Raw genomic sequence first — 15,798 nt, 5'->3', positions numbered from 1 at the left:
CTCACTTCAGCTCGTCTATAAAGACTCACTGCAGCTCGTTTATAATGACTCACTTCAGCTCGTTTAAAAGAACTCACTTCAGCCCGTCTATAAAGGCTCACTTCAGCTCGTCTATAATGACTCACTTCAGCTCGTATATACTCACTTCAGCTCGTCTCTAAAGACTCCCTTCAGCTCGTCTCTAAAGACTCACTTCAGCTCGTCTATAAAGACTCACTGCAGCTCGTTTATAATGACTCACTTCAGCTCGTCTATAATGACTCACTTCAGCTCGTCTATAATGACTCACTTCAGCTCGTTTAAAAGAACTCACTTCAGCCCGTCTATAAAGGCTCACTTCAGCTCGTCTATAATGACTCACTTCAGCTCGTCTATAATGACTCACTTCAGCTCGTCCATAAAGACTCACTTCAGCTCGTCTATAAAGACTCACTTCAGCTCCTATCTAAAGACTCACTTCAGCTCGTATCTAAAGACTCACTTCAGCTCGTCTCTAAAGACTCACTTCAGCTCGTCTATAAAGACTCACTTCAGCTCGTCTATAAAGACTCACTTCAGCTCGTCTATAAAGACTCACTTCAGCTCATCTATAAAGACTCACTTCAGCTCGTCTATAAAGACTCACTTCAACTCGTCTAAAAGACTGACTTAAGATCGAATATGAAAGACTCACTTCAGCTCGTCTCTAAAGACTCACTTCAGCTCGTCTATAAAGACTCACTTCAGCCCGTCTATAAAGGCTCACTTCAGCTCGTCTATAATGAATCACTTCAGCTCGTCTGTAAAGACTCACTTCAGCTCGTCTGTAAAGACTCACTTCAGCTCGTCTATAAAGGCTCACTTCAGCTCGTCTATAATGACTCACTTCTGCTCGTTCATAAAGACTCATTCAGCTCGTCTATAAAGACTCTTCAGCTCGTCTATAATGACTCACTTCAGCTCGTTTATCAAGACTCACTCGTTTATCAAGACTCAGCTCCTCTATAAAGACTCTTCAGATCGTCTATAAAGGCTCCCTTCAGCTCGTCTATAAAGACACACTTCAGTTCGTCTATAAAGACTCTCTTCAGCTCGTCTATAAAGACACACTTCAGTTCGTCTATAAAGACTGTCTTCAGCTCGTCTATAAAGATTCACTTCAGTTCGTCTATAAAGACACTCTTCACCTCGTCTGTTAAGACTCCCTTCAGCTTATATAAAGATTCACTTCAGCTCGTCTAAAAGACTGACATAAGATCGACTATGAAAAATTACTTGAAAACTGACTTGAGGTCGACTATAAAGACGCTCTGTGCTCATCTATTCTCTAGAAGCCACCTACGGCGAATTCTTTATTCTATAGAAGCCACCTACGGTGATCTTCTATTCTATAGAAGCCATATACGGTGATCTTCTATTCTATAGAAGCCACCTACGGTGATCTTCTATTCTATAGAAGCCACCTACGGTGATCTTCTATCCTATAGAAGCCACCTACGGTGATCTTCTATCCTATAGAAGCCACCTACGGTGATCTTCTATCCTATAGAAGCCACCTACGGTGATCTTCTATTCTATTTGAGGAGGCACCCTGTCGCTGTTCTCAGGGCTGCATTCTGGCAAGTTTGAATCTTTTTCCAGTTCGAATCACACAATCTCGGAAACCAGACTGGAGCCGCATAGCTTACCACAGATGAGATGCTTTCGTTGCAGTACCTGCTTGGATGTTATCGTGTGAGCCATCCCAATCACCATCTTGTGGGTAGGCCCGGCCCATTCAGGGAGATCAGGAAGGATATCCATGCTCTAGAGGTAGAGGTCCAACGATACAGGAGAGAACCCCTAGATCAACAAGCATATCAAGCAGGATTGAATAGCATTCACACGGACGCAGTTGCCAAGGCCTTAAGCAATTATAGTGTGAATAAAGTACTCGGAGTACATCCTCCATCTATCGCAGCTGAGGAGCGTCAGCTGCCACGACAAACTAGAGTAGTTTTGGCTCAACTACGCTCGGGATATTGCAGTCGCCTAAATTCTTATTGGGCGGAAATCGATCGCGCCGTGCAAAACATCTGCACAGTATGCGGCATGGGCCCGCACGACACACAACACCTTTTTAACTGCGCCGCCAAACCTACCCATCTAACTCCAGTGGATCTATGGCTACATCCCATCGAAGCAGCCACTTTTCTTGAACTGGAGATAGACCCAGAGCCAGATTGAACAGAGGAACGAACAAATAAACATAACAAAAACACTGTTACAACAACAACAATCTTCTATTCTATAGAAGCCACCTACGGTGATCTTCTATTCTCTAGATGCCGTCTACGGTGATCTTCTATTGTATAGAATCCAACTACTGTGAACTATTCTATAGAAGCCACCTACGGTGATCTTCTATTCTATAGAAGCCATATACGGTGATCTTCTATTCTATAGAAGCCACCTACGGTGATCTTCTATTCTATAGAAGCCACCTACGGTGATCTTCTATTCTATAGAAGCCACCTACGGTGATCTTCTATTCTATAGAAGCCACCAACGGTGATCTTCTATTCTATAGAAGCCACCAACGGTGATCTTCTATTCTATAGAAGCCACCTACGGTGATCTTCTATTCTATAGAAGCCACCTACGGTGATCTTCTATTCTATAGAAGCCACCTACGGTGCAGACCGATCAGATTTGGTTAAAGACCATGCAGATGCCATGGTTGGTTCGGATTTCATTCTGACTTACATCATCACATCCTGCATACCTTGATTTCTTCGTACTGGCGTCTTTTCCTATCTTTTTTCACAAAGGAAGGTGTAAGCGGCGAAACAACAGGTTCCAGCATAGGCTGAAATTGATAATAGTCCTGATTTCTATTTAAATGAACATAATATAGACCCCAAACATATTTCCTCAAAGTATCAAGTGGGGAGAGTTCCCTTGTGCCAATGAGTGCAGCTCTGTGGCTAGCATTTTGCTTGCCTGTCTGTCAGATTTTAAACATTGAATCCCTCTTTTGCAAAACTACCATCTATTTCTGTTATTCTTTGCTTTTACTTATCGATTTATTCTATTATGTATAGCTGTACAGTTTTAGGGCTTCGCAAATAGCACAAGATGGATGGATGGTGACCAGACAGACCCCATGGCGATTGAAATAATTTTGTATTCTAACAACAAATGTCTAATTATTGTCTATTAAAGAAAAAGAAAAGTGATAAAATTCTTCATTCTTTCATGCATTGCAATTCTTGTTACGTTTATTTTGCTTGTGCTGTTAAGTGATTTGATTGAAACTTGTTTTTGTTTTGCTTCACTCGATTATTTCAGTGGAAATGCAAGTTTAGTAATCAAACGTACAAACGGCATAGACAATGAACCTTGGCTTTGAAAAAAATAGTATTTATAATTGTTTAAATGGAATATTTAAAATTGAGAAATCAGTTTTTTTAGAAATTACCTTCGAATATTAACAGATGCTTTTTCAAGAAAATAACCTCTCAATCTATTATTATTTACATTTTTTTCACCAAGCAGAATAATTTGTGCAGGATTTTTGCACATTCAGTATTTAAATATTTGGTCCGTTCCACAACCGCAAGAATCTTTTAATTTTTACTATTTTTTCGATATCATAAAGGAAAAAATGTTATCGTAGTAAAAATTTGTAGATTATTGCAGGTTCTGGAACCGGAATATTATTTTATTATTCCATATGATTGTTGAAATGAACTTTTTTCTTAGCTAATCCAAGGATTTTGTAAAAAGATTTGAAAACATTTGTCCGAATAAAACAATGTTCGAAAAAAGCATAAATTTAAAAAAATATTGAAATGAAATGCCTTTCAGAAGGATATGCTATAAAAATTAGACCCTAGAACATGAGTAAAATGTTTTTTTTTTTGCAAACAGTTTTTTATTTCGATTAGTGTGTTCCCTAAAAACTTTGTGAATTTATTTGTTTTTCATTCTTAGTTTGCATTTAACTTTTTATTCAATCCAAACGTGTTCAATGACTTATTTATTTCTTTGTTGCATATACAAAATAGACTTTGCCTATGAATTTCCCTCCTTACCTTTTTTGTTTTGTTCAAAAATACCCAAAAATGTATTTATTGTTGGTGTACTAATTATAAATAAATATTTCATAAAAATTGCTTTACATTTATTTTTATAACTTTATAATCTTTCTCTCAGCTTGCTTTGGAGCACTGAACAAAGTTTAAAACAACAACTTTTCTAATAACAAATATTTTTAAATCAATCAAAGCTTTTCTCACAAAACAACAGCCATTTTCTAAACAGAACAGAACAGAAAAGAAGGCTTGAAAAGTAAGTTCTCGTATTGAAATAGTTTTGTTATTACTTTTCATTTTGAATAAACACCCTCGTTACACATAAATACTACTACCCTATCCTAACTCTTATATCCATCACATCACAGCGTTCATTTCAATGCAGATTATGTTTTCAACATATGTATTTACACATTTTATGTATATACATACTATTATTTTATGCTAATATGAATTGTTTTATGTTATAAAATCCACCTTACACATCAGCAATTCACAAATAATACATATTTAATACTTTACAATGGGTTGCCAGACTGCCAGATTTATAAACATAAAATTTATGATGGATTTATTTTACAACAACATATCAATCAAAATACACGAAATATTCATAAAGTTCATACTTAATTTAAAAAAAAAAAAAAAAAACTAAAATGTATGAGTATTTTTTCGGTCTTCGTCAAGAGGTTTCAGTAGCACTATTTTTCACACTATAAATCAATTGTTAACCATGACATATCCTTCTTACCACCAATAAGGAACCGTTCTAATAATGTTGATACCCTACAGATGGACACGTGTTCAGTTAGCACCCCGGCGTAAGGCAAGTTCAAATTGGCAGGCAATAACCTTTACTTCAATCACAATTCTCCTCATTAAAAACACGGCGTTTGACCCTTGAGCCAGCGTTTCAAGACCAGATAGTTGTCCCTTGTGTGAATGTAGCAAAACATATGCCTACTCGAACTTGAGTTTTCTATCGAAGTTTTGTCTGTTCCTTTTGCGAGCACATTATACACTTTAATGTGACCTCTTCAGAATAATTGTTTTAGACTCCACATATGTTAAGTACGAGTATAAATCAGTTTCAGACAATTTCAAGTAGGTTTCGCAATGTTTGTATGTCCCTCCGTCCCTTTTCTGACGGGCTGATGAGCACAATAAATCTCGAATAAAGATTTATTGTGGACAAACATTCGAAAATGGACTACATCGGTCAAGCAGAAAGAGGTACCTGCCCATTATGTTATTTTTTTATACCCTCACCATAATATGGAGGGTATAATTATCATTTCCGTTTCGAAATATTCGTTGGAGACCTTATGTATATATAATATATATTCTTCTTACTTACTTACCTAGCTGGCCCATTACAGAAAATTTGTTCCATAGGCCGAACTAAGAAAAGAAATCCATTCCTCTCTATTTGTTGCTTCGCACTCTGGAATACCGCGCCTTTTCATCTCATCATCCACTTGTTTGCGCCATCTATTCCTTGGCCTGCCAATTCAGCGTGCACCGCCAAGCGGTCCGTATTTATACGCCTTTTTTAGCGGGTTCATCATCGCTCATTCTCATGATATGGCCTAGCCAACGCAATCGCTGCATCTCGATACGTTTAAATATATTCATGTCTTTGTATATAGCTCGGTATTCACCGTCAACGCAAATCGGCCCGTAGATCTTTCGAAGAATTTTCCTCTCAAACACACCAAGCACTGCCTTATCTGCTTGCGCAAGTACCCATGCTTCGGGGCCATACATTAGCTCGGGTAGTACCAGCGTTTTGTATAGTGTTATTTTTGTTTGCCGAGATGTGGCTTTGTTTTTAAATTGCTTACTTAAACCATAGCACTATAGGTAATTTGCCCAGTTTTTGAGACAAAAAGTCGATTTTGCAACTTTTAATAATAATATTTTTTTAGTTGGCATTGAAAAAAGAACATGTCAAAATTTATTAATATGAATGATATTTTTAAAATAGCTTCAGTATCGCGGTTTAAATTGCAGTCAAAGTGAGAATTTCGAAGAAGAACTAAAAAAATATATATTGTAAGACATATTTCAATGTATTTAAAACCGCGGAAAAACAAACTAAATTTAAATATATGTAAAATGGAATAGATTGGCAATTGCGAGAGGAATTTATTTAATATATATTATAGCTTAAACATTTTGGGTAGCGACCAAAAAACACAAAAAATCAGAAATAAATATTTTATTTTTCTTAAACTCACTTCATATAGACTTATACTAAATTGGCCGTGTTTGGCCGTGATTTTGCCACCTAGAACACATTACTGAAAGTCTTCTGCATTGGTATTACTAGGTTTCAAAACCCGATTTTGCCCGTTTTTTGATATTTATGAGATTTTATTAGGTTACTTCTCAATAAAAAGTCTTTAAATTGTGGAAGTTTGGTTTGAGGAAATAAATAATAAATGTAGAAAATGTTGTTGTTTACAATTTCATTGCAAGTAAAATAAGTAATGGCGACAAACTGTTCGGTATATCCGTGGTTTTCTATAAACGCTGCGACAGTAGTAAGCTTTATTTTATCTCTCCGTTACATATTAATCATTGATACGGTTTAAAGGAGTACTAAACTCGTCTTTATTGTGGGATGAGAAAATTTGGTATGCTAATACATCATACTCATACTTGAAGTTAGTTCTTACAACGACGCAGAAGAGTAAAGACGTGCTTCGGCAAACTCGCATTTTATTCATTTATTCATCTTTGATTTTCATTTATTTCATTATCCATTTCATTTTATTAAAATGAGTTCGCTTTGTTAATAAACTTTAAATATGAATTTAACTAAATATAATTCCTTTAATTACTTTGTTTAAACATAAACCTACGACTTTTAATTGAGAAAGGAAGGAATTAGTGAACAAATTGTAAGACTCTCTCGGGATAGATATATAAAATCCTATAAACTTAGGATTTTACCGGGATAAAACTATTTAAAAACTATAAATTTGGGGGCTCAACTCGGAATAAAAGAACCAAACCCCGGTAAAATAAATAAAACGACGATGGTCAACTCGAAATAACCAGAAACGAAGCAACTTATCCCAGAGAAAAAACAACGTAGAAGTATGACGAAGTAATGTAAAGAACAAAGTAAACGTGTTAATGTAAACGACGTAACGACGGTCAAAAAGGCAAAAAGAAGTTTTGGAGATGAAATGAATAAAAACGACGAAAAAAGGAACGACGCAACGACGAACAGAAAATTATAGATCAAATAATCACTCATCATTTATTCACACAATAAATGTAAACGACGTGAACGAAGATTAGAAAAAATTACCGTTTAACGAGAAACCCTCTTCTTGCGAAAGTTGTATGAACTCAGGAGAGAATATAAAAACTTCGAGTGGAAACAAAACGACACAATAAGAAAAAGAAACAAAATAACCGTTGAAATGGCTGCACTTGGTGACTTTCCTAGAATTCGCAATAATTTGGCTGTTGCCAAACGAGCTGTTGTTGTGGCTTTACATAAGTTTGTGTATGGTAGCGAAGGAGATCGTGGAAACAGAGGACGTTTGAGATTGTTCGATGGGTTTGAATACGACGAAACGACGGATGAGTATAAGAAGAAGGCAGAATACGTTCGACAGAATTTGAGCGCAGGAGATTTGGTGTCAATCTGCAACATGTTGGGAATTGCATATGACGTTAACGACTTGTTCCCACACATCTTTGCAAATTTGAAAAAAGGTTGCCTGTTAAGTTCAGCGAACATAGACGACGATTGCCAAACTGATGAAGAAGAAGACGTCGACGAAGAAGCTGCTTCTGCAACAAGTGAAACGATGGATCGAACAATGGTACCAAAGCTGAAAGACGACGACGATATTTCTAAAGCTGGTGATTACAACGAAGATTATGACAACTGTAATGAGGATGCAAATAGTGATAATGAAGTTATCGTGGGCGCAGAAAGGTATGCTACGACATTCGATGGTTATAATTCTAATGAGAGAAAAAGAACAATGATGGGAAGAAGAGTAAATTCACTCAAAGAAACGGACGAACATAAAAATGTAAACAAAAATCAAAATAACGAATATGCAATGACGCAATATGCAACAGATTCTAACATCCCAAGATTTACAATGAATTTTCGCGATATTGAGGAATCAATTAGACCATTTGATGGCAGTGGAGTTTTATCGATTAGATCATGGATTCAAGAATTTGAGGAAACAGCTGTCATAATGGGTTGGGATGATTTCCAGAAGTACGTCTTTGGTAAGAAATCATTGAAAGGTCTGGCTAAACTTTTTGTATCAAGTGAACGAGGTATTACGTCGTGGCAGAAACTTAAGGAATCTCTTATCGACGAATTCGGAACGGACTTGAATAGTGCACAACTGCATCGACTACTGGCTGAACGGAAAATTGCCAAAGACGAGAATGTTCACGAATATTTTTTGAACATGAAAGAGCTTGCTTCGCGTGGATCAGTAGAAGACAGTGCTTTAATGCAATACGTCATAGATGGTATACGTGACTCAACATCAAATAAAACGGTTCTCTACGGTGCAACAAGTTTAAAAGAGTTTAAAGCAAAACTAAAATGTTACGAGACCATGTGGATGAAGCACAGAAGTATAGGAGAAGCAAAACATAACACGCTCAAAGTTGTTAAGCAAGATATGGAGAATACAAGAAAAGAGATGCTTTGTTTTAATTGTGGCGAAAAAGGGCACATGTCGCAAGCCTGTAAAGACAAGACGAAAGGCCTCAAGTGTTTTAATTGTAATGACTTTGGTCATATTTCCAAGGAATGTCCGTCGAAACAAGAAGTATCAAATGTACATCGATTGGTATCGCATGATATAATGAGAAAAGAAATCAAATTTGGAGATCAAAGTTGGTCATCGGTATTTGACACTGGTAGCAAATTTAATGTCGTTTCCGAGAAAGTGTATATTCATCTGAAAAGACCAAGGCTAATTAAATCGAATTTCCAACTAGTCGGATTTGGTAAGAGAAATAGGGTTAAACCGCTAGGAAATTTTGACTACAACATAAAATTAGAAGGCGAAGAATATGATTTAACATTCCATGTTGTTCCAAATACATGCAGCGACGTAGAGGTGATACTAGGAATCGATATTTGTACTCAAGCCAATATAACAATTACGCCAGATTGTCTGAAGTTTGAAAAGGTAAAAGATGCAACACTAAAAGAAGAAAAGGTACACCGTATAATGGTCATAGAGTCTTGTGACGACAGTAAAAAAATTGATATGGACAACGACGCATCTGTTGGTGAAGACATGGCAAGAAAAGTAACGAATATGATTCAAACGTACAAGCCCAGCATATACCAGACGACGAACGAAGAAATGAAACCTGTTTCCAGACGACTTCCACTAGTAGAAAGCGATTGTATCTCAACGTTTACGAGCGTGGATTACAAAATTAACTCAACGTATCAAAGGACGCGAATAAGAATAAAAAAAGATGAAAAGCTGAAGAAGAAGGAAATGTTTTTGTGCTACGACGAACAGCGAGATTGGATGCAGAATGAGACCAAGAAATACTACGATCAAAAGCGCAAATCTTTAGGAGAATACGACGTCAGCGTAAAATCTAAACCGAAATATTTAGGTCCTTATAGGGTCTTTAAAGTTAAACCTAAGGACACCTACGACGTTACAAAGAAGGGGGTCTTCGTTAGTCCGAAACAAACTACTTCGTGTGCAGAATTTATGAAGCCGTGGCCAAACGACTATATTGCGGAAGAAGACATTGAAGAAATTGTAAACCCTGATGACCTGCAGGATGGCCGAGATGTGGGATGAGAAAATTTGGTATGCTAATACATCATACTCATACTTGAAGTTAGTTCTTACAACGACGCAGAAGAGTAAAGACGTGCTTCGGCAAACTCGCATTTTATTCATTTATTCATCTTTGATTTTCATTTATTTCATTATCCATTTCATTTTATTAAAATGAGTTCGCTTTGTTAATAAACTTTAAATATGAATTTAACTAAATATAATTCCTTTAATTACTTTGTTTAAACATAAACCTACGACTTTTAATTGAGAAAGGAAGGAATTAGTGAACAAATTGTAAGACTCTCTCGGGATAGATATATAAAATCCTATAAACTTAGGATTTTACCGGGATAAAACTATTTAAAAACTATATTATTAACGTATATTCTAAAAATATACAAAACTGTAGTAACAATTCGTTGGAAAATCTACTCGCGGGGACAAAATTTGTGTTACTTACTACCGTGATCGTTTTCATCAGTTTGTTGTGTATAAGAAAACTAATGAAAATGACATTGGAAAAAATAGCTTTGTTCGTTATATACGAAGTTGCTTATAACCGTTGTTCCTTATATCCGAATTTATCTGTAAAAATCTTTGTTTTATCTCACTTTTACACATAAATAATTTAAAAAGTTAAAAAATCCTTTAATTCCGTCATTATTAATTTTTGTCTCAAAAACAGGGCAAATTACCTATAGTGCATAGTAGCATCTGTTGGCCAATACAATTCTTCTTCTTATTTCACAACTGATGTTGTTTGTTGTGTTTATGGCAGTGCCGAGGTAGACGAAGTCTTTAACTACCTCAAAATTGTAGGTACCAACTTCCACAGTTGGTCCGAGCTCTATGGACGCTTTGCGCGTCGACACCATCAATTTGGTCTTTTCGCCGTTTACCGCCAGACCCACTTTCGCAGATTCTGCTTCGATCTTCCTAAAGGTATCAATTACTTCCTTTTACTGATCGTCCCATAATGTCTATGTCATCAGCATAGGCAAGTCATTTCTTTTGACATTTGCATCACGTATTACCTTTTCCAGCAAAATGTTGAATAGGTCACACGAAAGGCTGTCTCCTCTTTTGGTACAAAGTTCTTCGGAGAGGTTCTTTCCAATTTTAACTGAGGACCTAGTATCAGTTAAAGTCATCTTACAAAGCCGGATGAGCTTTGCGGGGATACCAAATTCAGACATTGCATGGAATACCTTTGATCGGAGGGGACTGTCGAATGCTGCTTTATAATCGACAAAAAGGTGAAATGTGTCGATCTGCATATCTTGGGTCTTCTCTAGGATTTGCCGCAGGGTAAATATCTGGTCAATGGTGGACTTGCCAGGTCTAAAGCCACATTGGTATGGTCCAATTATTTCGTTGACCATTGGCTTTAGTCGTTCGCACAATATCCCTGACACTATCTTATAGGCAATAGGGAGAAGACTTATGCCCCTATAGTTGGAGCATACAGTCTTAACATATCCGTTTCGAAATATTCGTTGGAGACCTTATATATATGTGTATATATAATATATATTCTTCATCGGCATAAAATTCTAAGTGGAAATAGTCCGGCTGTCCGTCCGCCTTTTGAAATCAAAATATATCTCGCAATTTTTAAGATAGAGCTTATAATATGGTATAGAAGTTTCTATTGAAAATGGGCTATATTTTCGGTATATTATCGTCCCCAAATGGCTGAAATTTGGTATTTTGTCTTCGTTGGGGGTATAAAACTTTCCACCTGAAATTTGTCGGTATAGGTCCACGTCTTCATATAGACCCCATAGAATGGTACCTCTCGATTTTCGATATTTTGAAGGTTTTAGCTTCAATAACACACCGAAATGGTTGAAATTTGGTATTTTGTCTTCGTTGGTGGTTTACAACTTTTCACCTGAAATTTGTCGGTATAGGTCCACGTCTTCATTTCCCAATTTTCGGTATTTTGAAGAATATTGCATCAATATCCCACCGAACGGGCTAAAATTTGGTATTTAGTCTTCGTTGGGGGTGTAAAATTTTCCACCTGAAATTTTTCGTTATAGGTCATATATCCTCCGTAGAGCCGTACCTCCCGATTTTCGGTATTTTCAAGGTTTTAGCCTTAATATACCACTGAAATGGCTGAAATTTGGTACTTAAGGTAAGGTCACAGTAGGCAAATATTTGCTACAGCGACCGGCAGTGTGCGCTTACTGAGAGAAAGTAAGCATACATTTCAATTCATTATTTACGCTCAATTGCTCTCATTAAGCGCACGCTGCAGTTCGCTGAAGCAAATATTTGCCTAATGCGACCTTGCTTTAGTCTTCGTTGGTGATATAAAACTTTCAACCCAAAATTTGTCAGTATAGGTCCACGTCTTCATATAGTCCCCACAAACGGTACCTTCCGATTTTCGGTATTTTGTAGGTTGTGTGATACACTTTTTGCCAAAGTTCCATGTACCACCAAAATTTAAGATTTTTTTTTGAATATTTTAGTCACATTTTCCTACCCCCATGGACCGCCTAATTTTGTATATTTCGCGAGGTTTTTGTCAAATATTCGAACCGATATTGCTGTAAATTTTTATATTGTGTTAAGTCGGAGGTTAGAAAGAGCAAAGATGATCTCATTTAAAGAGTGTTGCAACATTTTCCTTCTGAAGTGGGTGGGTGTAAGTGGGATTTTGGAATCTCAATTCTACCGGCACGGACGAAAAGAGCTCGAACCAGACATTCCGGGTTATATTGCCGCTCCCATGGTAAAATAAATATACGAACATAAACACCTTATTGCTGATGTGACGAATTCTAGTCGAAGATTCCTCGAGACAATCCGGCGCCTAGCCGTGGGATTGCAATTTGAGTGATGTTCGGTATTTTACCTATGGTAGTCCTTGCAATATCCACATTACATTGATATCATTTTTGTCGAGGGCAAGTTAATTCTTTCTGATATAACGCTCTAAAAATCCCTGTCGTTGACAACAAAAACTATAAATTAATAATTATGTATCCGATGTGTTCGAAACTTTTTAAGTCGTAATATTCCTTTTAACTGTACCTAAAGTTCAAAGAGGATCTATTGGACATCTCCTTCAGATACTTCCAACACTAAAGTTTTTTAAGTTTTTGCTTAAGTTCAGTTGTGGGCAAGTCTATGTTTAACATGCGCTAAAACAATTCTATGGTGATTAACCAAAATGGCTGGTCGGTACGACAACTAACGAAGGGAATACCTGGCTGATTTGGGTCTAACCTTTGCCCATCCTAATATTTCTGTCAACGTTATATGTTCGAAACTGGAGCATATGCGACGACTCCTTCAAGAATCCACACCGCAAACGTTCAAAATGTTCGCTTAAGTGGAGTTTGAGATATTGCATTTTTAACCGAAGCTAGTCAGTCCATGTAGAAGAAGCATGCGTTTTGAAGTTGAAATACTGTTTACGTCCACTTTTATAATTTTGTTAAAATTTTAGTTGCTGCCCATTTCTCTGGTTGTGCTGAAATTTTAATAGCGGGTAGTCTTTTTGATCAGGTCTTTTACCATATAATTTTTACTGCAGGTTGTTCATGTGTTCTATGTTACATTGCTACAATATTTAACTCTATAGTGACCCGAAATTTTCAAACAACTTGTACAAGTGGTTTCTTGTAATATGAAGGAGTTAAGGCCTCGACACATATGAAGCATGGCATTCTTGCTGAAGTTATATCTGATAAAAGACTAAAGACCAAGTTCGACATAATTCAAATGTGATTCTGAAATCTTTTTATTAGGTCGAACTTGGTCTTTAGTCTTTTATCACATATAACTTCAGCAAGAATGCCATGCTTCTTATGTGTCGAGGCCTTAAGAATTTGATTTAGATCCAACACTTGACTGTCGTTTTTTCTACAGTTATGGGCGGAGAAATTTAGTTGTCGGCAAAGCCGTATAATTCTCTTTTACTAGTTGTATTTATCATCTGGCAACCCTTACAACACCTACTGGTTATCACCCACCCACCAACAAACAAGATAATCTACCTACCATAATCAGATTCATGTCATAGCCAAATTGTCGTTCACACTATCACCGCAATTATTGGCGTAATACATTGAAGATATCACGCATACTTTGTTTAGTTCTGATTTTCTTTTTTTATTTGGACTCGCTCGCAATGGTTTTCTAATGAAATTCCAATCAACATTTTCATTTAAATGCAAACTTTTTCCAGAAACACCATTTATGTATTTATGTTAAATTGTTTGTTTATTGTTGTTTTTAATTTTACACTCGAAACATTTATGTTATAGTTACAAAATGGTTTTAACAAAAAATGTAATATTAATACATACACTTATTTATTAAAAAAATCATTTATTGATACAGGAAAACAATAGACATTATTAAATTGGCCCTTTTTCAAAAAAAAAAAATCCAGATTTTTATAACCAAACCTTACTATCTCAATTCCATAGAAACAAATATGTTTAAATTTCAATTACAAACATGTCAATTTAAAAATGTCTAATGCCCATTTTAATTATTTAACAATAATCCATAAAAGTTATGTTTTAATTGGACAATTGTCAATCGAATTTAATACCCAACGAAAATATTCAACATATCCGAACAACAACAAATTCATATAACAAATGAGGGAGGTGTGGGTACGCGCAATATTGTTTGTTACTCGGCAAAGAAAATAAACTTTGTATTCTGTACGAAACGTGACGTAAATGGACAGCACAACGTGTAAAGTATTTAGTGTCTGTCAGACAGTGTGAATATTTGCAAAAAAAAAGAAGAAACAAAACAACTTGTAAGGCTTTTCCTTATTAGTGGTCATTTTCATAGGCCCATTTTTTATATTTTTCAGTTTAACATAATAATTCAAGGGAATAGTTTTGTTCGTGAGGTGTTGAATATTTCAGCCATAATTCATAGTAAATCAGTTCAAAATAAAATAAACATAGCTTTTATTGAATTTATAAAAATTTTATGTACTAATTTTATTTGTCGACTTAACACACAAAAACAAAAAATTAACTTGTCTATTTTTTTCTCTTTTTATTTTTCAAGTGAGAAAACATAAGGACGATATGCAAGTCAATGTGGCAGGTCTACGACGCAATATCAAAAATTTAGCCCATAATTATTCCGATGCCCAGGTGAGAATTACCCAGCCTCCATGACATTTGCGTAAAACTTCTCCATTAATCCCTCTTTCTTTCTTCCTTTTATATTTAGGTTAAAGTACGAGAGGCTACATCGAATGACCCATGGGGTCCTTCGGCCACCATTATGGCTGAATTGGCCGAGCTAACAAACAATGTTGTAGCCTTTTCGGAAATTATGCAAATGATCTGGAAACGTTTGAATGATCATGGCAAGAATTGGCGTCATGTCTACAAAGCCTTAATTCTTCTGGAATATCTCATCAAAACTGGAAATGAAAAGGTTGCCCAACAATGTAAAGAGAACATATTCGCCATACAGACATTACGGGAATTTGTCTATCATGAAGAAGGCAAAGATCAGGGTAATCATGTGCGTGAAAAAGCCAAACAATTGGTTAATCTTCTTAAGGATGATGAACGTCTGAAGAATGAACGTATTAAGGCCCTAAAGGCAAAGGAACGTTTTGCCCAGTATCCCAGTGGATTTGGTAGTGATGGCTATATCGATGGACCAGTTGCCCGAGGAGATATGCCACCTGGTTGGCAGGAGGAACCCACTAAACCCACCTCAGAACTGGAAATGGTACGACCTCAAACAGCCGGCGAAGAAGAACTACAGCTACAACTGGCCATGGCCATGTCACGTGAAGAAGCCGAACAGGAGGAAGCTAAACGTCGTAGTGACGATGTACGCCTCCAACTGGCTTTGAGTCAAAGTGAACAGGACTTCAAGTAGGTTATTCTTATGTGTTTCAAAAAAAGCACAAAAAGAGCACA

The 15,798-nt window shown here is 36.3% G+C and overlaps 1 protein-coding gene across 50 annotated transcripts in view; it reads left to right on the top strand.

Moving 5' to 3' along the window:
* lqf (epsin homolog lqf) overlaps positions 1 to 15,798 on the top strand; it is a 40,072-nt gene that overhangs the window by 9,281 nt on the left and 14,993 nt on the right. For 19 of the 50 annotated variants that reach the window (XM_073983407.1, XM_073983401.1, XM_073983376.1 and 16 more), the window contains 2 exons: positions 14,924 to 15,012; positions 15,092 to 15,753. In XM_073983407.1, coding sequence (XP_073839508.1) covers positions 14,944 to 15,012; positions 15,092 to 15,753 — 731 coding nt within the window. In that variant the 5' untranslated portion in view covers positions 14,924 to 14,943. Of the gene's footprint in view, positions 1 to 4,176; positions 4,312 to 14,723; positions 14,788 to 14,923; positions 15,013 to 15,091; positions 15,754 to 15,798 lie in introns of those variants that run through there. The other 31 variants (XM_073983379.1, XM_073983395.1, XM_073983402.1 and 28 more) reach the window with 4 other exon arrangements.

Source organism: Musca autumnalis, unplaced genomic scaffold (assembly GCF_047663935.1).
Source record: "Musca autumnalis isolate F117 unplaced genomic scaffold, ASM4766393v1 scaffold_4, whole genome shotgun sequence".
Taxonomy (NCBI): domain Eukaryota; kingdom Metazoa; phylum Arthropoda; class Insecta; order Diptera; family Muscidae; genus Musca; species Musca autumnalis.
This window is presented reverse-complemented; position numbering and strand designations above follow the sequence as displayed.